Source organism: Dasypus novemcinctus, chromosome 7 (assembly GCF_030445035.2).
Source record: "Dasypus novemcinctus isolate mDasNov1 chromosome 7, mDasNov1.1.hap2, whole genome shotgun sequence".
NCBI lineage: Eukaryota > Metazoa > Chordata > Mammalia > Cingulata > Dasypodidae > Dasypus > Dasypus novemcinctus.
In genome coordinates, this window is record NC_080679.1 from 42936808 (window position 1) to 42957967 (window position 21160).

Consider the following 21160-nt stretch of genomic DNA (forward strand, 5'->3'; position numbering starts at 1 on the left):
AAGAACTTTGAAAGACAAATATTTACTATAAAACCTGGAAATAAGTTAAATATTAAAAAGGGGATAAAAGTCAAGCACATTACATTATATGTACTTATTACAACAATGAAAAGTAAGTATATATAATTAAAAACTAGAAGTGAATACAGAAAACTGTAAATGGCAAAGAAAAATATCAGAAGGATATTCAGGCAGTTAAAATTTATAATAAAAAGTTGCCTGAGAAGCAGATGTGGCTCAAACAATTGGGCTCCCATCTACCACATGGGAGGTCCTAGGTTCGGTTTCCAGTGCCTCCTGGAGAGGACAAGCAAGACAGCAAGCTGGCATGATGACCTGGCGGGGCAAGCTGACACAACAAAGGAGAACACAAAGGGGAAACACAATGAGAGAGAAAACAAAGCAGGGAGCTGAAGTGGCTCAAGCCATTGAATGCCTTTCTCCCATATGGGAGGTCCCATGTTCAGTTACCCGTGCCTCCTAAAGAGAAGACTAAGAGACATTCAGAGCACACAGCAAATGGACACAGAGTAGACACCAGGCTCAAACGAGGGGAAAGGAATAAATAAATAAAATAAATCTTAAAAAAAAAAAGAGAAAAAAAAGTTGCTGCCAATAATTAACATTTAGATAAGCAGTAAGAGTTTATGGTATCCTCGCCTTCCAATGTTACTCACCTTTTATGTTCGTATTTTTCTGTTTTTGCTAATGCCTTTCCTGTTCCACTTATTTTTCTTATCTAAGAAAAGAAAAATTACTAATAAAATTCTAAGCCATATTATTTTTTAAAATGTAGTCTAATAAAAGCAAGAATAGCGAGTAAGTATAATATAATAAAAATATATAGTCCAACAAGCAATACCTGATAATTTTCTTTCTGTTTACTTTGAATAGCATATTTTAATGGCAAACACTGTTAAAGATATCTATTTTTGGTAAATACACAAAATGCCCATAGCAGGCACAGAAAGACTATATTAAAACCTACTAAAATATATCTTATTACAAAAACTTTAGCAGCTGAAATGACTAGGTACATAAAACTACTCATAGTTTATGAGGCATATGCTAAACGAAATAAAATTTTTAAAATGGAATGATTAATGAAATAGTTACTTTTAATATTTATAAACTGAAAAAGCAGCTGATCTGTGTGCACAGTAGAGTCCTCTGTAATTCACTTAAGAGAGGATACAAACTGAAAAACCAATGATTATTTTTATTTTTTAAACATTTGCAATAAACACTTTCACATTAGTTCTTTAAAATTAGCTAATTTTTAAAAATAAATATAATCAGAATAAATTAAGTAATTTTTATATTATAAAGACCTACAAATAGGTAAGATGTAGTGCTTACCCCTCTGTCCTCCAAGGTCCTCAACCTGGCCTCTAATTTGGCTCTATTCTCAACTCCCATTGCAGAACTAGAATCCTCACCAAAAGCATCATAACGGATGGCCAAAACAGTTTTGGCTGCCAGCATTCGAGAAATCTAATAGAGAACATGAAATTAAAGGCATTCATAAACCATATACTGACGAGATATAAACACCTCCCAATAATTTATTTTCATTAGAAAATTATAGCAAAACATCAGCATATCCTTCACTCTGAGATATTCTTAAAATCAAAATTACGAAAGTATTATGAATCATGTAACTTAAGGCATCCATCTTATGCTTGAATCGTTTCCATACTGTAATGGCCAACTGGGTATATATCACCTCCATCACCTTCTGGGTAAGATATTGTAGCAGCTCATATCTAAAACTAGGTGACACTGTTCTTCCAATGCCTTCCTCCCCTTTTGTTTCTACTCAATGACTCTTAAAAGTCATCCAGAACGAGTGTGTAGTCCTTCTTTCTCAAAAGTTTTTCAATTATTTGTGGGTCTTTCCCCGAACTATTTAGTATTTTATTTTATTGATCCCCTCGTTTCTTCCAGTATTCTGGCCTGAATTTTCTTAAATTTTAGTTTGGTTCTATAAGTTTTGCACCCTAAAAAAAAATGGAATTACTCTGTCTGAATTTGTTTCCTCATTTACAAAAGAAGACACCTAGATTTCAAAGGACTATCAAAAAGATTGTTAAAGCAGGGGTTCTTAACAAGAAGTCTATGAGCTCGAATTGAAATTAAAAAAAAAAAAAACCACATCATTCTTGTGGGGATGTTGGTGCAGCTGAAATGTATTTATTAAGTAATGTGCAGTATAGTATGGGGCCTGTGGAACAAAGGTTAAGAACCCGTGTTATAAAGTGTTCAGCACAGTACATGTATTACATGTATTTTATTAAATGTTGATGTTAAATCATATAGTTCCTGTCACACAGAATACTTATAGTGTGCTACCCACCCTAACCCCTACCGACAAGCAGATTCCAAATAAATGCAAGCAAACACTATTATTATTGGCAAACACTGGTATGGATGTCCTAAAATGTATTTAAAGGTTTCTTGATGATTTTCAGATTATGCAGATTTTAATCCTCCATGAGCACTCTCCCCCAACAAGGGTTTATCTCAGAATTTACATAACCTTTCAATTAGCAAAAGAAAATGGCTTTAATAGGGCCAAATATAATTTGTTCTTTTTCTTTCAGTATAGGAAAGTGCCTTTTATTTAAAGAATTCACTTTTCTCCATTTAATGAAAAAGAGACAAGAGAAAGATTTACTAACATAATGGGTAAGGAGGAAAATGAGTTGTTGGGGGAAAAAGGAAAAAAGTCCTACACACACCTTAGGAAAACAATTTTAACTCACTTTTCCCTTGTGTTTGGGACTTGTCTGTCCTACAAGTGAAGCATGATAAATGAGACCATACTTAGGGGTATCCCGTCTAGACTTGAGGGCTCTGAAGAGTGCCTTTTCTGCTCCAAGAATCTGAACTGTAGACGCGGCATGCTTGGCCAAATTCAAGAGAGAACCTACAAAAGAAAAAAAGTAGTTTTAAAAAATGCCCTTCTAGGTATGTAAGCATCAAACCCAGTAGTGTAAATAAAAATCTGATACAATATAGAGTCATTCCTAGGGTGCTGCCATTTAGCAGCCTGAAACAATTCTAAAAAAAATTCTGATGCTTTAGCATTTGTGGTTCCACAAATGAGCTAACGAATAAGGAAACTGTGATGAATTCCTACGACAAATTGGAAGGTTAACCTTATTAACTTACCCATCTGAGGCATGGTAGTATTCCTTTAGTATACTATAGGAGTGATAGAAACATGTAAGCATGTATTTCACACACACCAATCTAATCTATTCTCATTTTCCGAGATTTTGAAAGTCAATTTATTGCTTTTTTAAGAAGCTACGCAAAAATAAATAGAAACTTATTAGGGTAAGCAGATTTAGCTCAACTGATAGAGCAACTGCCTACCACATGGGAGGTCCAAGGTTCAAATCCAAGGCCTCCTGACATGTGTGGTAAGCTGGCCCATGCGCAATGCTGATGTGTGCAAGAAGTGCCCTGCCATGCAGGTGTGTCCTCTACATAAGGACGTCCCAAGTGCAAAGAGTTTGCCCCGTAAGGAGAGCCACCCCGCGTGAAAAAAGTGCAGCTCACCCAGGAGTGGCGCCGTACAAATGGAGAGCTGACGCAGCAAGATGACGCAACAAAAAAGAGACACAGATTCCTGGTGCCACTGACAAGAATACAAGCAGACACAGACGAACACAGCAAATGGACACAGAGAGCAGACAATGGAGGGAGAAGGGGAGAGAAATTAAAAAAAAAATAATCCTGCTGTTTCAAGACACAGATGAATAAGATCTGCCTAAAACTAGTTACCAAGCTACTGCAAAACACTTCTTTTAATCCCCATTTCTTAACTGCTCCAAGTTTAGCTATACCTACGAAAGTTTGGTAAAGACAATGAAACTAGTCCAAAAGATTCTGACCTTGAAACTGACTGTATTTCAATGGAATGTTTGTCTGATTAATAATGGCATCTGAAGGAGCTATTCTAATGTTAAGATTTTAGTGCATAAATATACTTTAAATTCACTCTAGTTAACTTTTCAATTATTGTATCATACTGTTATTTACAATATCACCATATACAATATACACCATATACAGAAATGAGTTAATCTGAAACATATTTGAAAGTCAAATACATTAAAATAGCACATTTAATAATGAAATTGAGGTTCTTAATAAAGGATATATATACATCACTTGTAGCAGTTTCTTAAAACTATTCAAATCTTAATCTGATTAGTTTTTTGTTTTTGTTTTTATCTGGTTGTCATCTTTTTTTAAAAAAAAGATTTAGGGAAATGGACTTTGACCCAGTGGTTAGGGCATCCGTCTACCACATGGGAGGTCCGCGGTTCAAGCCCCGGGCCTCCTTGACCCGTGTGGCGCTGGCCCATGCGCAGTGCTGATGCACGCAAGGAGTGCCATGCTACACAGGGGTGTCCCCCGCGTAGGGGAGCCCCACGCGCAAGGAGTGCACCCATAAGGAGAGCCGCCCAGCGCGAAGGAGGGAGCAGCCTGCCGAGGAATGGCGCCGCCCACACTTCCCGTGCCGCTGACGACAAAAGAAGCGGACAAAGAAACAAGACGCAGCAAAAAGACACAGAAAACAGACAACCGGGGGAGGGGAGGGGAATTAAATAAATAAAAATAAATCTTTAAAAAAAAAATTTCTCTCCCTTCACCACCTCACCCCCGTTGTCTGTTCTGCATCTATTTGCTGTGTCGTCTTTGTCTGCTTCTATTGTTGTCAGTGGCACGGGAATCTGTGTTTCTTTTTGTTGTGTCATTTCTCCATGTGCAGGGCACCATTCCTGGGCAGCTCTCCTTATGGGGTGCATTCCTTGCGCATGGGGCTCCCCTACGAGGGGGACACACCCCTGCGTGGCACGGCACTCCTTGCGCGCATTGGCACTGCGTGTGGGCCAGCTGCACACGGGTCAAGGAGGCCCGGGGTTTGAAGTGCGGACCTCCCATGTGGTAGACGGACGCGCTAACCACTGGGCAAAGTCCGCCGCCTGGTTGTCATCTTTTTGGTGCGTCGTGCTGTGCAGGTCTGGGATACTTTTCCTTTTTTTCACCAGGAGGTCCCGGGATCAAACCTGTGGAGCTTGAGCTATAGCCACTTCCCTGAGTTTTTATTATTATGAAATATTAACTGATTTCATACTTTTGTATTCACTTGACCATTTTTTTTTGTTGTTAAAAGATCTATGTCCATTCTTGTGCCACCTCAGCTCCCTGATCGGCTGCATCTCTTATTATCTCTTCTCTGTGTCTCCACTCGTTACATCACCTTGCTGTGCCAGCACTCCTGCATGGGGCAGCACTCTGTGCAGGCCAGCTTGCCTTCACCAGGAGGCCCTAGGCATTGAACCCTGGACCTCCTATATGGTAGATGGGAACCCAACTGATTGAGCCACATCCGCTTCCCTCACTTGCTCATTTTAATCAAACATAAACTTGACAATGGACCACAAGTGTCTCAGAAGAGGTAGTGACTAAAGATGCCTTCATTATCCAACAGGAAGTCAGGCACACAAATAAAAATCATCATTGAACACTTGGCCCTTAGTCCTCAGACACATGCTATGTACCTCTTTTTATTACTGAATATTTCTTTAATGTTCAGTTTAAAGAAAAAAACCTATGTTTTCTCAAGATCCTGTTTGTGAATTACATTAAAACCATCACCTGCATGAGCAATAAGCCGTGCTCCAACTAATTCCCCAACCATGACTGTAACATTAGGTGCAATGGCCATCATTCGATTTTGTAGATATTCATAGAGCTGGGTTCTGTATTCTGAGATTTCAATCACCTAGTATAAAGAACAAAATGAATAAACCACAAAAACCTTAAAAGGTAAGAATATAAAAATGACACCTGTCTAAAACACTGAAATCCTGAATTATCACAGAGCAGCTATGTGACCCTGGACTAACTTCAGTTTCTTATAACATGGAGGTTAAGTACCTTCCTTCACAGGGCTGATTTAACTACTACACTGCCTGAAATTAACATGTCAGTATTATTATATTTTTTTAAAACTCCAAGAGCTAGACATTTGTCTTATCTTCTCTTTGATTCTTGTATATCTATCTCCAAACCAGAGAAAAAACATTAGAACACTCAGAACTAAACAAGTCAAGCTGTATTTATGATTTCTTATTGCAATTTTGATAATTCCTTATTCAGACAATGCTAATAATATAAATAATTATTTAAATAGTACTTATCTAACTTTGTTTTTAGCATCTATTCTCCACCTTAAATATAAAAATGAAGATGGCATCAGATGAGGTAGTGACTATACACCCTCATATGTGCATATCAGGTGAGCAAGTTAAAAAAATCATCATTGCCATCAGAAAAGTAATATTACACCACAACTTTATGTGTATCAATTTACCTGGGTACAGAGATGCAGAATATTGCAAATATCTTCTTCTGAAACTTCTGTTCCCATAGATATCTCTGCAGCTGCTTTCACTTCTGCCTCAATATCTTCTGGCAATAATTCAGAAAGTTTAGCAGAGGCATAGTTCTTCCTATCACCTACAGAAAGTTTGCAGAGGATAAAGGAGAATCACTCTTCAACAAATTATATAAAATCCCACCAACTGGTCAAAAGAAAAAGTAGAGATAAGCCAATGACAAGGGTGAACAAAACAAAGAGTAAAAAAGTTTGACCTAGTAGCTTTACCTATGGTGAGGCTTGATTTTAGAGATAAAATTTGTAGTTATGGTTATAATGAAGCAAACAAGACAGGGCCAGGAATTCTTGGGGTAGTATTATGATGACATAACACCAATAACGAGTCAAGTAATCCATGTTTATTTGCAATCCTCATGTACCTTTTAAAATATTTTTACTACACTATAAGTATACAATATAACACTAATAGTATAGATACTAATAATTAAATATTATTAGCATATTACAGGATCTCCCAAGTCTACAGTTATCCCAATTAATAGCAAATTAACTACAAGATGCATGCACTATAAGAAGCCATTTTAAGACATTCCAAATTAGCCATATTCTTTGCTGCACCATAGACCACCACAAAGTTAAAATTCATTGTTTCTGAAATCTAACAGATATTAATAAACGATGCTGTCCAAGCTTATAAACCTGCAGAGCTTGTTAAAAATATATTCTTGACTCCATCCCCTAAAAATTCTGATGTAGGAGGTTAGCACAAACAAATGGAATCCACCAACTTACAGTCCTGAGACCCACATCAGAAAGAACTTTTTTTTACTATAAATCATGTTTTAGGATGCAAATAAATCATTATTTTCAGTGCCTTAAAGAATAAGCAAGTTACTTACCAACTTTCTGCAAACATTTGCAGTATGTCAAATTATCTGAAATAATTTTTCCTAGTTCAGGGAAATGCCAGCCATACCATTCTCTACAACGCATAATGTAGTTGTTTAGTTCTTTATCCAAGTCATCTAACAAGGCTGCAATCAATTAAAATGAAAACAACTTAAAGGGATTTTTTAAAGTGAAAATTGTTTTGTCTTTTATACTTTAAAAAAATGTTTAATGACAGGTTATTATAAAGACAAGTAGGTAAAGGCAGAATATAAAACTATAGAGATCCCACATATGGCTTTAACATTTTTCATAGGAAAAAAAAACAAATGAATTCATTTACACAATGTTAAGTGTGATTCACATCTTCTCCAAGTAACCAAAATTTTCCTTTTATGTTCTGTGCTTTCCCATTTATCTATTTTACTAAAAGTTCTACCTCATCTCCTTTCTCTTTTTCAATAAATAGAACCAATACAGTTTTCAACAGTAGGAAAAAACCATGAGGAATATAGAGTAGACTTTAACTATACTTACAAATTGCCTGAACAATCATTGTGTCCACTTTATCAGCGCTAAATTTCAACCGATATCGAGAAAGACTGTGGAGAAGGGGGGAAATAACAAATTTTTAAGATAGCATCTAGGAAATGCCTTTAAATTAACGTCTTTAACAATCTTTTAACCCAAATTAATATCTTCAGAACTGCAATGTTTTTTTTTCCAAAGTAGGAAAATCAGTTGAACAGCAATACACTATGCACGATTAAAATATACATTAAAAAAACTTCCTGTTAAAATCTGTTAAAACCTGTTATTTCTGTAACATGTATTTCTTACTAATAGGATAACGATGCCAATGAAGTACAAAAGTCATACTGGTTCGTGATTTTTCCTACAGCACATTAATGCTTTATACCACCAAGAAAGAACATAGAACCTTACAACTGGAAATAGAAAGCTGTGGAGGAACAATACTGTACATGAAGGATTTCTTAACCCTGCAACTATTGATTTTAGATCTGACAAATTCTTTGTGTAGGGGACTGTCCAATGCATTGTAGGATGTTTAGAAGTGTCCCTGGCATCTACCCACTAGATGTTAGTAGCATGCTGTCTGAGTTGTAACAACCAAAAATGTTTCCAGATGTTGCTAAAGATTCCCTAAGGGACAATACTGTCCTTTGTTGAAAATCACTGCTGCAAACAATGCCCACTTATTCCACAATCAGTTTTAGCTATTTGTTTTCTCCGGGTAACATTTGTTGCAAGGTTCTTCCTGATCCCTGTACACTTTGCTTGTCAGTTTCAACCCTTCCAAACTACGGAAACCTTTTTGTGGTTAGACAGACCTTTTTTACATGTCTTTTTAACTGTGTTAAATTGTTTTTGTTTTGTTTTTAAAGATTTATTCATTCCCCGTTGTATGCTCTGTGTCCATTTGCTGTGCATTCTGTGTTTGCTTGTCTTGTCAGGCGGCACTGGGACCATCCAGAGTGGGAGAGACGTGCTTAATCTCTTGTGCCGCCTCAACTCCCTGGTCTGCTGCTCTCTTATTGTCTCTTCTTAGTGTCTCTTTTCCTTGCATCATCTTGCTATGCCAGCTCTCTGCTTGGGCCAGCACTCCATGTGGGCCAAGCTTGCCTTCACCAGGAGGCCCCAGGAATCAAATCCTGGACCTCCATATGGTAGATGGGATCCCAATTGCTTGAGCCACATTTGCTTCCCAGGTTTGTTGTTTTTAATCTCTGGTTACAAAGCTGCATAGGTTTTTATTAAATATTGTTGTTTCTTATAAACCCTGTTATTTTTAGTATACAATTTCATAGAATGTCACATTTTTTAGGAGCACATGTATCAGAACAGCAAAAATGCCTGTTCTAGGGGACCTCTGGTTAAAACATGGTAGGGTATCATGCTTTTTTGCCTCATTCTAACAGCTCAATAAAAACCAGAGTAAAAGAATCAACACATACAAAGAAGAGGAAACCGTAACAGATGAGAATTTTGGGGGCTGACAGGTAGATGGAGGAGTGAGGAGTGACTTAGGAGAAGAGAAAGCCGAGGATGTGGAATCCAATGCTGGAGGATAAGAGAATTCCTGTGATGAGGTGTAGAGCCAAGGCATTGGAGTCAGACTGCCTGGATTCAAATCCTGATTTCACCACTTACCAGTTGCATTAATCTTTGGTGTCAGTTTCTTCACCTGTAAAATGAGGACAATACTACCACCTTATGCAAAAGGTTGCTAAGAGGAATAAATTAGTATGTGTAATGTGTGTAGAACAGTCCTATATAAGTGTTCAAAAGATAAAAATAAGCTGATTTTACTTTTCAGCAAATCTCACCTATGGGCCAATCCAAGACACATAGCTGTCATTTCACGTGGTTCTACTCCAGGGATTAATCCATCCATCTGTGAACGGATTCCTCTCATAAGTTCATTAACAACAGGGCTATGGATACAACTGAGATTCAGCTTTTCCTTTAAAAACAAAGAACGGATGTTTTAAATAAAGGAAAGAAAAGCTTCCCTGAAACAATTTAAATATTAAAATAGCATTGATTTAAATATAACATTTATTGATTTGATAAAAAGTATATAGTTTCTAGTTGTATTTTAGGGAAGAGCATTTTTGTATATTATTGGTGGCACAAGTTCCTGGAAGGCAGCTTGGCTATATTAATCAAAAGCTGTAAAAAGATGAAACACTATGCGACCTACTCTTATCATTCTCATTTGTTGGCTCATGGATATCTTTTTTTTTTTTTAAGATTTATTTATTTAGTTATTTAATTCCCCTCCCTCCCCCCGGTTGTCTGTTCTCTGTGTCTATTTGCTGCGTCTTGTTTCTTTGTCCGCTTCTGTTGTCATCAGCGGCACAGAAAGTGTGGGCGGCGCCATTCCTGGGCAGGCTACACTTTCTTTTGCGCTGGGCAGCTCTCCTTACGGGGTGCACTCCTTGCGCGTGGGGCTCCCCTACGCAGGGGACACCCCTGCGTGGCATGGCACTCCTTGTGCGCATCAGCGCTGCGCATGGGCCAGCTCCACACGGGTCAAGGAGGCCCGGGGTTTGAACCGCGGACCTCCCATATGGTAGACGGACACCCTAACCACTGGGCCAAGTCCGCTGCCCCGGCTCATGGATATCTTTTACTACCATACACTAATTAATTTCTTTTTAAAACTGCAAAAGTATAACGTACACTAGAATTTTAATCAATAGTACTGTATAGAAAGGGACTGAATGAAAAGTAAAAGTTCTAAGCCTTAGGTTCTCTCCCTACACACAAATAGCTATTAATATTATCACCCCATGAACATTCCCAAATAATTAATGTATTGATATTTATGCACCTACATATGCATCTTTAAAAATAGTCTAAATCTCCATCCATCTTACATAAATATAATAAACTTTGTTCTGCACACCATTTTTTTTCACTTTGCAGTATAACTGACAACTTTTTTATTCAGTTCTGGCTCATGGCATGCAAAACTGCATACATTGCATTATATGCTTAAGGACAATAATCCTACCATTCAGCAGTAACAACCTTTTGGGTGCCTGTTCTTTGCATGTTTACACCATGTGCATATAAACCCATTCAAAGCAGTACTGGTACTGTTTATTACACCTTTTCACAGGCTGTCATGCTTTTGTGCATAACATATACACATACAAACACAAACACGGATGTATACACACACAGCTCGACTAGAAACAAAAATTGGAATGATGCTCAATTCCTAGAAGGCTGAATTAAAATGTTAAAATTTAAGATTTCTAAGAGGAAAAAAAGGAAATAAAATGTGTGGTTTTTTTTAAAGATTTACTTTATTTATTTCTTCCCCACCCCCCGATCTCGTGTCCATTTGCTGTGTCTGCTTGTATTATGTGGAGGCACTGGGAAAATGCATCTCTTTTTTTTGTTGTGTCATCTCGCTGCATAAGCTCTCTGTGTTCAGCGCCACTCCTGGGCAGGCTGTACTTTTTTCAGGAGGGGCGGCTCTCCCTGAGCGTGGGGCACTCCTATGCAGGGGCACCCCTGCGTGGTACAGCACTCCTTGCACATGGTAGCACTGTGTGTGAGCTAGCTTACCACATGGGTCAGGAGGCCCTGGGGATCAAACCCTAGACCCTCCATATGGTAAACAGACGCTCTATCAGTTGAGCCATGTCCACTTCCCAAAATGTGGGCTCTTGAAGGGACGTAGAGATCAATATCAAAGAAAACCTTATAACCTAACAGTAATAGAAATACTGAAATGAAATTTAAATATTTAACAAACTTTTTTAAAAAATAAACTTAATTTTAATTTAGCTTATTATAAGCCCTAACTAACAAGCATCAAAGAAAATCATGATTTACCTTTATGACCCCTCCCAGTTTAGCATCGGCTACAGCCAGGGGTTCATGCGCTTCTTTTACTATTTTCTTCAGAACTTTCTTTAGCTGCTTATTGATTTTGCCCTCCATGAGAGCTGTGAATGCTTTTCAGGGAAAAGAAAACCAAAAGTAAGTCAGTTAACTCTGAAATTTTTAACAGTGAGAAATTAAAGTCTTTAAAATTTTTATTAAAAAAAAAAAATTTTTTTTTCCAAAGAAACATATTAAACATTTACTTCTAAAGTAAAATAATGAACAGAAAAATGTTTTACGAGTTCTGCTTTTCACAATTGCATTTGATCATCAACAATTACTCTTATTTCTGCTCCACAGCCAGTAGTTAAGCCATGTCCAAAGTACCTTTCCTGTGTCACATGACTCTTCTCTTAATTCAGGGCTAGATTATTTGGGGATGACAAATTGATTTACTCTTCTAAGTAATTTCTGATTGATTGATTTACATTCTGGATTGTGGAATATCCTAAAATCATGTGAAGACTTTGGTAAAAAGGGGTGCAATCAATTTGTAGGCTCTGCCACAGTATTAAGCACGGCTAAGAAACCTTTTCATGCCTTATTTTAGCTAATCCCTGATCCAGATATGTCATCAGACCTCTGCTTATAAACCTCCAGTGAGAATGTATTACTCTCAAGGTAGCCTATCTGATTCCAGGGACAGCTTTCATTTCTGACAAGTTCTAAATCTGCCACTTTTTAACTTTTATCCTTTCTTAGTCCTGCACCTCCATCTTTGGGAGCTTTGTGGAGTAACACTTCTGATATTTGGCTTTTGGTTGAGGCTAAAGCATGCCCAGCAGGAAAGAAGGTCTGTCAATTTCAAACTCAAGGCAGTCAGGTACTTGCTCCTCCCTCCTGATGCCATCTCCATTTGAATTAGCAGTCCATCTGATAATTAGAAGTGAGGACAAAACAATTCTGGCTACTACCCAGCCCTTGCAGGGGTCTCTATACTGAGAAACTAGGATTCAAGCTACTATTGTTGGGTTTTAACCTTTTATATCTTGTACAGTATTGATTCTTATATCTTCCTTTCTAATAAGTCTTTCTTTTTACATTTCTAATCCTCTTTTACAATTAAAAAGTAATTTTATTCAACTTCTTCCTTTTCTCAATCTTTCATTTTACCTACTTTTATAGTTCAACCTAGTTTTCACCCTTATTTAAACTTAACTTCTTAAAAGTAAAAAAGATCATATTCTAGATTTATTACTATTTACAAAAAACTCTTTATTGAAAAGTTTACTCTTCATAATATGTACTTTTAAAGGCTGGAACAAAGGGATGATAGCAGAGATAAGGAGAAGTCTTTACTTGTCTCTGCCTTCACTTTTGGTTGTTAAGTCCTATTTATTTATTGAGGTACTGGGGACTAGGGATTAGAACCTGGGACCTCCTATGTGGGAAAGCTGATGCCCAAATACCAAGCCACATTGGCTTCCCTTGGTTTCACCTGCTTTGCTGGATGCTTGCCTCTGCTCTTTTCAGGAGGCACCAGAACCCGAACCCAGGACCTTCAATGTATGAGGTGAGCACCCAACTGCTTGAGCCACTTCTACTCCTTGGAGCCACTTTTCAGCATCCCCTAGCAGTCCCTCTATTGCACCTAATTTAGACTGGCCCCAAATTTTATCATGGCTTTTGGAAGACTCACAAGGTAAGAACATGATGCAAAAGAAAGAATAAATTTCTCTGTGCAAGTAGCATATGTGAACCTCTGGACCAAAACAGATTGACATCCTATTCTAAATTCCTTAAAAGGTTTGGAATTGAAATGTATGCTGATACCTACAACCACTCAGTTTGGGTTATGTAATGCAAAAACTGTCTTGTGCAGTAGGGAAGTTAATTCCCTCTTAATAATAAAGTGACATTCAGCTTCTTGGTAAAAGTAAATGGGGGAAAAACAACATAGAGGTTTCTATGACTGGATTCCCAAAAGAATTCACTATTTTCATTAATTAACCCAAATATATGTATCGTAAATCTAGGGATTTGACCATGAGCAAGAACATGGCCTCCATGGAGCTTAGACTGGGGTGAGGGTGCAGGGAGAGTATGAGGACTTTAAATTCTCTATTATAACATTCTCTCAATTTACCTAATGTTATTTTAAGCAATATAGAGAAGCTAGGTAAGAAAATTCAGATACATCTCTAAGCCTCAGTTTTATCATCTTTAAAATAGGCTATTATGATATAATCTGTATCAAAGGATTTTTTCAAGGAATAATAAGGTAACTGAGAAGTGCTGGGCAGTTACCTGACAATTACCGTATGATCACTACATTAGCTATTAATGGCAAAAACCTGTCTCATGTTTGTGTTAAGACTGAGCTTTTCCATTTAGAAAGATTTTTTTTTAGGAGGTACCAGGAATTGAACCCAGGATCTCATATATGGGAAGCAGGTTGTCAATCACTGAGCTATATCCGCTCCCCAATTAAATTTGTTTTTTTTCATGTTTGTTTTTAGGAGGTACCAGGGATCCAACCTGGGACGTGGTACGTGGCAAGCAGGCGCTCAACCACTTGAGCCATATCTGCTTTAATTTTAAGGGTATAATGAACATATCTATTTAAGAAATCTTTAGAATAAAATTACAGTAGCTGTGCTATGGCACTATTAAAAAAAAAAAAGGCCCTATCCTTGGATACTCCCTCCACCAAATCCCCTTCACCATAGTCAGGATGTCCATTAATATTCTAGTATATTAATTAGGCCTGCCCATTTTCAGAAGAGAACCATACCTTTCCCCTACTGTGACTGATGAACAAAATATTTGGATCTGTCAAATTCTTTCCTAATTTTAAGTCATATTCTTCATGATACCACCAAGAAGTTGACTGACTTGTGACGAGAATTTAAGCAACTGAAAAATGGCCGATTTGGGTTTATATCTAGTTCTCCTGTTACCCCTAACATTAAAAAGACTGTTTTATGTTTAATGTTTAAGACTGTCTGTTGAAGCCAATCCTATCACTGTAATTCTGTTATCCCACCTGGGAACTAGCTGAAGGATGAGTCACCCAATCCTCTTATTCAGTAAAAATCACGCTCAACGAACCTCTTTTGCCCCTCTACACTTTTTTGATATTATCGAATATGCGGCAATGTTTTTTTTTTTTTTTTTTTTTTAACTAAAAATGTATGCCTCCAGAGAGCTTTATTACTTCCTTAACAACCCTACTCCCATCCCGGTCAACTGTGAATCCTAGCTAAAGTCAACTATAACCTCGGATTAAAATGATCAGAGTTGTGTACTCGACCACATTACCTTGGTCCCATGTAGAAAAGCTTTTACTGTATTGTGCTTCAGCATTATGCTGTGGTTTCCACAGGGAGATCAAGTTAAACCTTCTCAACTCTCACCAATGGGAGGAAAATAGCCCTATAGTGAAAAAAGCTAACTCAATGTTGTCTCAGTGGTAGTGACGAATTTGAGTTAGATCACTTCAACTCAGTTCCAACAAGAATGCATCATTGACAACATTGAATAAGGTTATAACTCAGGCAACTGAAGAAAGCAACCCTTAAATAAGGAAAACGAATTGCCATTAAAAAAAAAAAGCTTCCAGTCTTTAACTTTACCTGCTAATGCTTCTGCTGTATCCTGAAATTTCTCAAAATGTTTTAGCTTTACTCTGCAATTAAAAAAAAATTTCAGATCAGGATAATGGAATGAGTCACATCAGGGCTTTGTATCCCCACAGAAGCTTTGAATATCCAGCAAGAACTGGCAGAGATCTTTCGAAAAGCTCTATAACAAACAGTAAGGATTGTAGTAACAGCAGCTGCTTTAGGCCACTTAAAAGCATGATCTCCTGGTGACCTAGCTGTCCTATCGTCCAATCCCCAACCCCCGCAACTCTGTGCATAGCTACCCATTGCTCCCAGTGTAGGTCACAGTTCTGGAGGGAGCAGAGGAACCACTGCACACATATTGGTAAAATATATGGTGGCTCAATCTGGCTGGCAGTACACACCATTCAAGAACTTGCTCTATGTGCATGTTATGGTTAGGCTATGGTGTTAACTCGGTCAGGTAATTGTGCCCAGTTGTTTGGTCAAGCAAGCACTGGGCTAACTGTAATATAAGGGCATTTATGGACTTTAGTCACCACTGACTTTACTGCAGTGGTAAATCACAGATAGCTGGTTATAATTACATCAATCAGGGAGATTGCCATCAGCAATGAGAGATGCTTAACCCAATCAGCTGAATGCCTTAAAAGGGGAAGTGATTATTCCAGCATTGAGAATTTCCCAGCTCATCTTTGGACAGCCAACATCTCCCAGAATTCGTCAAGAACCTTCACTGACTCACTGCAGCCCCTGGTTGCAGTCTGCCTGCGGAACCTGGACTTGTGCATCCCATGGCTGCGTGACAGACTCTTAGAGAATTGCATATTATTGACAGATAACTCTTTGTGATTCTGCTTCCCTAGAGAGCCCTGATTTACATAGCACATAAGGTGGCTCATCATCAAGCTCTCCCACAGAATACCATGGGAGAGCAGTCAAGTCATGCTGCCTGGGGCAAGGGAATGCTGACTGTGGGACAGACACAGTGTGCAGCTCCTTAGACTTTGAGAAAACTTTTCTAGGAAGAGGAGACACTCAGAGCATGTAATCCTAGGAGCACAGGCATGTGCACAGAAACGTGCTTTGGCCTGGAACTGTTCTCAAACTTACTGCATGGATAAGACACTCAGAGCATGTACTCCTAGGGACACAGGCATGTGCACAGAAATGTACTTTGGTCTGGAACTGTTCTCAAACTCATTGCATGGATAAGTCCTGAAGGAGAGCACTTGCACAGGTTACTCTGCAAAGACTGGGAAAGGCATGTCTTCTTTTATTTCTTCTTTTTATTTTTTTCCTTAGCACCTGGAACTCAAAGAAAGTTCTGACATAACACTAGCTGGATACAAACTTAACAAATAGATGCCTCATACAAACTTAACGAATAGATGCCTCAGAGACTAAATTCCAACAATAATACCTTAAAATGTCAAAATGTGCTGGTTTCAACAAAAAATAAGAAAACGAAACAGGAAGTGATGGCCCAGGCAAAGGAGAAAAAGAATTAGAAACCATCAATGAGGAAGAGATCTGGGACATATCAGACACAGGCTTTAAAAAAACGGTCCTAAATATACTCAAAGGGTTCAAAGAAAACATGGACAAAGAACTAAAGGAAACTAGGAAAATGAGAGATGAACAAAAAGATAATATCAATATAAAGATGGAAAATTATATGAAAACAAACAGAATTGAAGACAATAACAGAAATTAAAGATTCCACAGAATGGTTCAACAGCAGACTGAACCCTTTAACAGAAAAGTCAACTGAAACCATCCAGTCTGAGTACCAGAAAGAGGAAAGAAAAAGTAGACAGAGCCTGAGAAACCTGTGGGACACTATCAAGTATACCAATATACACACTGTGGGAAGAAGGCGCAGAGAGAATATTCAAAGAAATAACAGCTGAGAACTTTCCAAATTGAACAAAAGACATAATTATACACATCAAAGACATTCAATGGACTCCAAACTGGATAAACCCAAATAGACTCATACCGCGCCATGTGATAAACTGTCAAATGCCAAAAATAGAGAATTCTGAAAGACACAAGAAAAGCAACGTGTCACATACAAGACAGCCCCAGTAAGAAGAGTTCTCATCAGAAACCATGGAGGCAAGAAAGCAGTGAAACAAAGGATTTACGTGCTGAAAGCAAAAAATTGCCAACCAAGAATTCTGGTATCCAGCAAATCTCATTAAAATATGAGATTAGAATTAAGATGTTTCCAGATAAACAACAGCTGAGGGAGTTTGCCACCACTAGACTTGCCCTATAAGAGATGCTAAGATTCTCTGCAGTTGAAAGGAAAGGACAAAACATAATAGGTCCAAGACTCATGATGAAACAAAGATCTCCAGTGTGGGTAGTGACCTGGGTAAATATAAATGTCAGTACTACTATTTTTGGTTTGTGATTCCACTTTTTACTGCCTACAGAATCTAAAAGGCAAATATATAAAATGTAATGATAAATCAGTAGTTTTGGATAAAATGATGGGACAGAAGGGTATAGCAAGAACATAATTTATGTATGCTGTTGAAGTTAGGTTGGTATCAAAGTAAATGAGACTATTAAAGATTTAGGATGTTAAATTTAAAGCCCCGAAGTAACCACAAAGAATTATTACAGAAGATACACTCATGGAGCCAGAAAGTAGAGCAACAGATTAGCAGGAGTATAGGACAGGGGTTATGGGGAGTTAATCCAAAATGAATGTAGGGTTTCTATTTGGGATGAAGGGAAGGTGAGAGAAGGCTGGTGGTGAGGATACTGCAACATTGTGAATGTCATTAATCCCACAAGGACAGTATGCTTGGGAGGGGTTAAAATGGGAAGATTTAGATTGAAAGAAAAAAGGAAAGACAAACTATAGAGATAACAACAATAAAATACAATACATAATACTGGGTGAGATCTAACAATGCAGGAGAAAAGGCTGAAAAGGACACTATTGGGACATATAAAAATTGGATTGGACTACAGAATATAAATTTTATATCAATGCTAAATTACTCGAACTTGGTAGCTGCACTTACAATGATTACAGCGTAAGTGAATACCCTCATTCGTAGGAAATGTACAGGTGTTAAGTGTTCAAGGAATATAATGTGTACAACCTGCTCTCAAATGTTCAGCAAACAGAATGATAAAGCAAAAGTGACAATATGTTGAAATTGGTAGATCTGGGCATCTGAGAGGGAGTGATGAGGGTGTGTTGAAGTTTTCAGTATGGAGTTTTTATTATTTTTGCAACTGTCATGCAAGTTTGAAATTATTTCAAAATAAAAAGTTTTAAATATTTTGATGTTATGGGGGCACACTGATTTTACAAAAGCCACATAAAGCATATGCCTGGGAAAGACAGGTTCCTTAAGCACATGCCAAAAAAAACCTACCTGTTGCTGGGCATCAAGGTGAAGAGTCAGCTATTCTTCATAAAGTAACTAGTTTTTCTAAACATTGAACTAGTAATGTTTCAACTATTACTTGAAGGTTATAGGCTTTGAAGAAAACTTAGGCTAAGAGTAAAGAGCTACGCTACCACATCCAAAACACATCAGAGATGGTGAAGCTTCAAAATAACTCCTTGTCCTCAAAAGCCTGGACACAGAAGCTTTCTACTACACAGCACAGAGCTAGCCCAGGAAAAAGTGCAATTTCCTATAAGGTCAGGAACCTCACGATATTCATTTGCCCACCCAGGAAATGTGCCATTAAAAAATAAATAGCTTATTCGCAGATCTGTTTCCTGCTACCCTTATTTATATCCTTTCTCCTCTGTACACTTATGTTCAAGGTTTTAGAAAACATGATTTTATTTTAAAACAATCACATATAGTTAATTCATCGTTGTCTCAGTGATAGTGACGAATCTTTAAGTTAGATCACTTAGATTCAGTTCCAACAAGAATACATCATTGACCACAATGAATCAGGTTAATTCAGCCCAGTGAAGCAAAAAATGAAAAACAGGGAGCAGATGTAGCTCAAGTGGTTAAGCGCCTACTTCCTATGTATGAGGTTCCAGGTTCCATCTCCAGTACCTCCTAAAAACAAAACAAACAAATGAAAAAAACCAATTCTCATTGGAGAGTAGATGTAGCTCAGTGGTTGAGCACCTAGTTCCCATGTACAAGGTCCTGGGTTCAATCCCTGGTACCTCCTAAAAAAAAGAAAAAAGAAAAAGAAAAATATTCTTCCATCGGGCCTTAAATCATGTATCTTGAGCAAAGTTTTCTTACCTCATCAGGAATAGCCTGGTGGTCTTTATGATACATACTTGACAATGCAAAGATTTAGAAAAAAGTAATAATTTCACCTTATTCCACCCTTCTGAGGAGATATTTGTTCGTATCTCTCTGTACTCATGTAAATGCATATACTGACATATAAGGACACTGCAAAAAGGGGATCACATTACATAAACTACTCTGAAACTTGGTTTTCTCAGTACTTCATGGTCCAACAAGAAATGTACAGATGTTAGTACATTTTTTCAACCATTCCACTACTGATGGACATTTAAGCTATTTCAAATTCAAATTGGGGTTTTGGCCACCAGAAAAACAACAACAATCATCTCTATATTTAGTTTATCTAATTGTTTAATATGCTGTTTCTCTGGGGGTAACACTCTTTAACAAGCTTAAGTAGTTCTCTTCTATTCTGAGAGTTTTTATTAGCAAGAGCAGATGAGGGAAGTGGATGTGGCTCAAGTGGTTGAGCTCCACCTACCACATGGGAAGTCTCCAGGAGATGATGCAACAAAATGATGCAATGAAGAGACAAAGAAGAAAAACAATGAGAGACACAACAAAGCAGGGAGCTGAGGTGGCTCAAGAGACTGAGTGACTCTCTCTCACATGGGAGGTCCCAGGTTGGATTCCTGATGCCTGCTAAAGAGATCAACCAGACCAGAGCACATAACAAATGGACAGAGAGCAGACAGTGGGCTCAAACAACGGTGGGGGTGGGTGGGAAGGGGGGATAAATTAAATAAAATAATTTTTTTTTTTTTTAAAAAGAGCAGATGAATTTACCAAATGCCCTTTTGGCATCCACAGACATAACTGCACACAGACTCCTCCAAATCCACAGGGATCAAGACAATCAATCAAGTTCTGCTAAAGACCACATTCACAAAACAGTCTATTTCACAAATGATTCACAGATGGTGAAATGTCATCTTGACTCTAAATCCTGAGGAAAAGCCAGTTCTCATTCCTTAGGCTGAGTACCAAAGTCCTACTTTATCTACTTTGTCATTCAGAGATATTGGGAGCCTCAGGTTTATCTTTAGAGGCTTTACTAATTAGTTTTTTAATTACTCCAGAGGACCTGGGAAGTGAAAGTCATAAAAAGAATGAATGAGCTATGAACAAGTTCAAACACATTTGAATATCACTAACTTAGGGAAACTAAAGTTTAAACATCTGTAATAATTAGGGTTACATTAATCTGGGTTGAACCAGATTTCAAAAACTAATAATAATTACAAATACAACATTATACAGGTCAGAAGGAACATTGTTAAAAAATAAACCTAAATACAGGGAAGAGGACTTGGTTCAATGGTTAGAGCGTCCACCTACCACATGGGAGGTCCACGGTTCAAACCCAGGGCCTCCTTGACCTGTGCGCAGTTGGCCCATGCACAGTGCTGATGCGCACAAGGACTGCCCTGCCACGTAGGGGTATCCCCCACATAGGGGAGCCTCACACACAAGGAGTGCACCCCATAAGGAGAGCCGCCCAGCACGAAAGAAAGTTCAGCCTGCCCAGGAGGTGACGCAACAAAAAGAGACACAGTTTCCAGGTGCTACTGACAAGAATACAAGCAGACACAGAAGAA

At 37.9% G+C, this 21160-nt stretch overlaps 1 protein-coding gene and 4 non-coding genes across 7 annotated transcripts in view; all 5 read right to left on the reverse strand.

Moving 5' to 3' along the window:
* The window catches only part of LOC101419631 (nucleolar protein 58), a 34588-nt gene that overhangs the window by 8073 nt on the left and 5355 nt on the right, over positions 1-21160 (reverse strand). Inside the window, exons 3-12 of one of the 3 annotated variants that reach the window (XM_004458871.4) lie at positions 15310-15362; positions 11684-11805; positions 9658-9794; positions 7847-7911; positions 7321-7455; positions 6395-6540; positions 5677-5803; positions 2766-2929; positions 1360-1494; positions 678-739 (exon numbers count right to left, since the gene is read on the reverse strand). In XM_004458871.4, the coding sequence (XP_004458928.1) occupies positions 678-739; positions 1360-1494; positions 2766-2929; positions 5677-5803; positions 6395-6540; positions 7321-7455; positions 7847-7911; positions 9658-9794; positions 11684-11805; positions 15310-15362 (1146 nt within the window). Of the gene's footprint in view, positions 1-677; positions 740-1359; positions 1495-2765; positions 2930-5676; positions 5804-6394; positions 6541-7320; positions 7456-7846; positions 7912-9657; positions 9795-11683; positions 11806-14995; positions 15111-15309; positions 15363-21160 lie in introns of those variants that run through there. The other 2 variants (XM_012525311.4, XM_012525310.4) reach the window with 2 other exon arrangements.
* Positions 5463-5546, reverse strand: LOC111764261 (small nucleolar RNA SNORD11). The gene has a single exon (XR_002796914.1). It is a non-coding gene; the product is annotated as a small nucleolar RNA SNORD11 (small nucleolar RNA).
* Positions 6269-6352, reverse strand: LOC111764262 (small nucleolar RNA SNORD11B). Its single transcript, XR_002796915.1, has one exon. It is a non-coding gene; the product is annotated as a small nucleolar RNA SNORD11B (small nucleolar RNA).
* On the reverse strand, positions 15129-15215 carry LOC111764259 (small nucleolar RNA SNORD70). The gene has a single exon (XR_002796912.1). It is a non-coding gene; the product is annotated as a small nucleolar RNA SNORD70 (small nucleolar RNA).
* LOC111764258 (small nucleolar RNA SNORD70) lies at positions 19152-19240 on the reverse strand. The gene has a single exon (XR_002796911.1). It is a non-coding gene; the product is annotated as a small nucleolar RNA SNORD70 (small nucleolar RNA).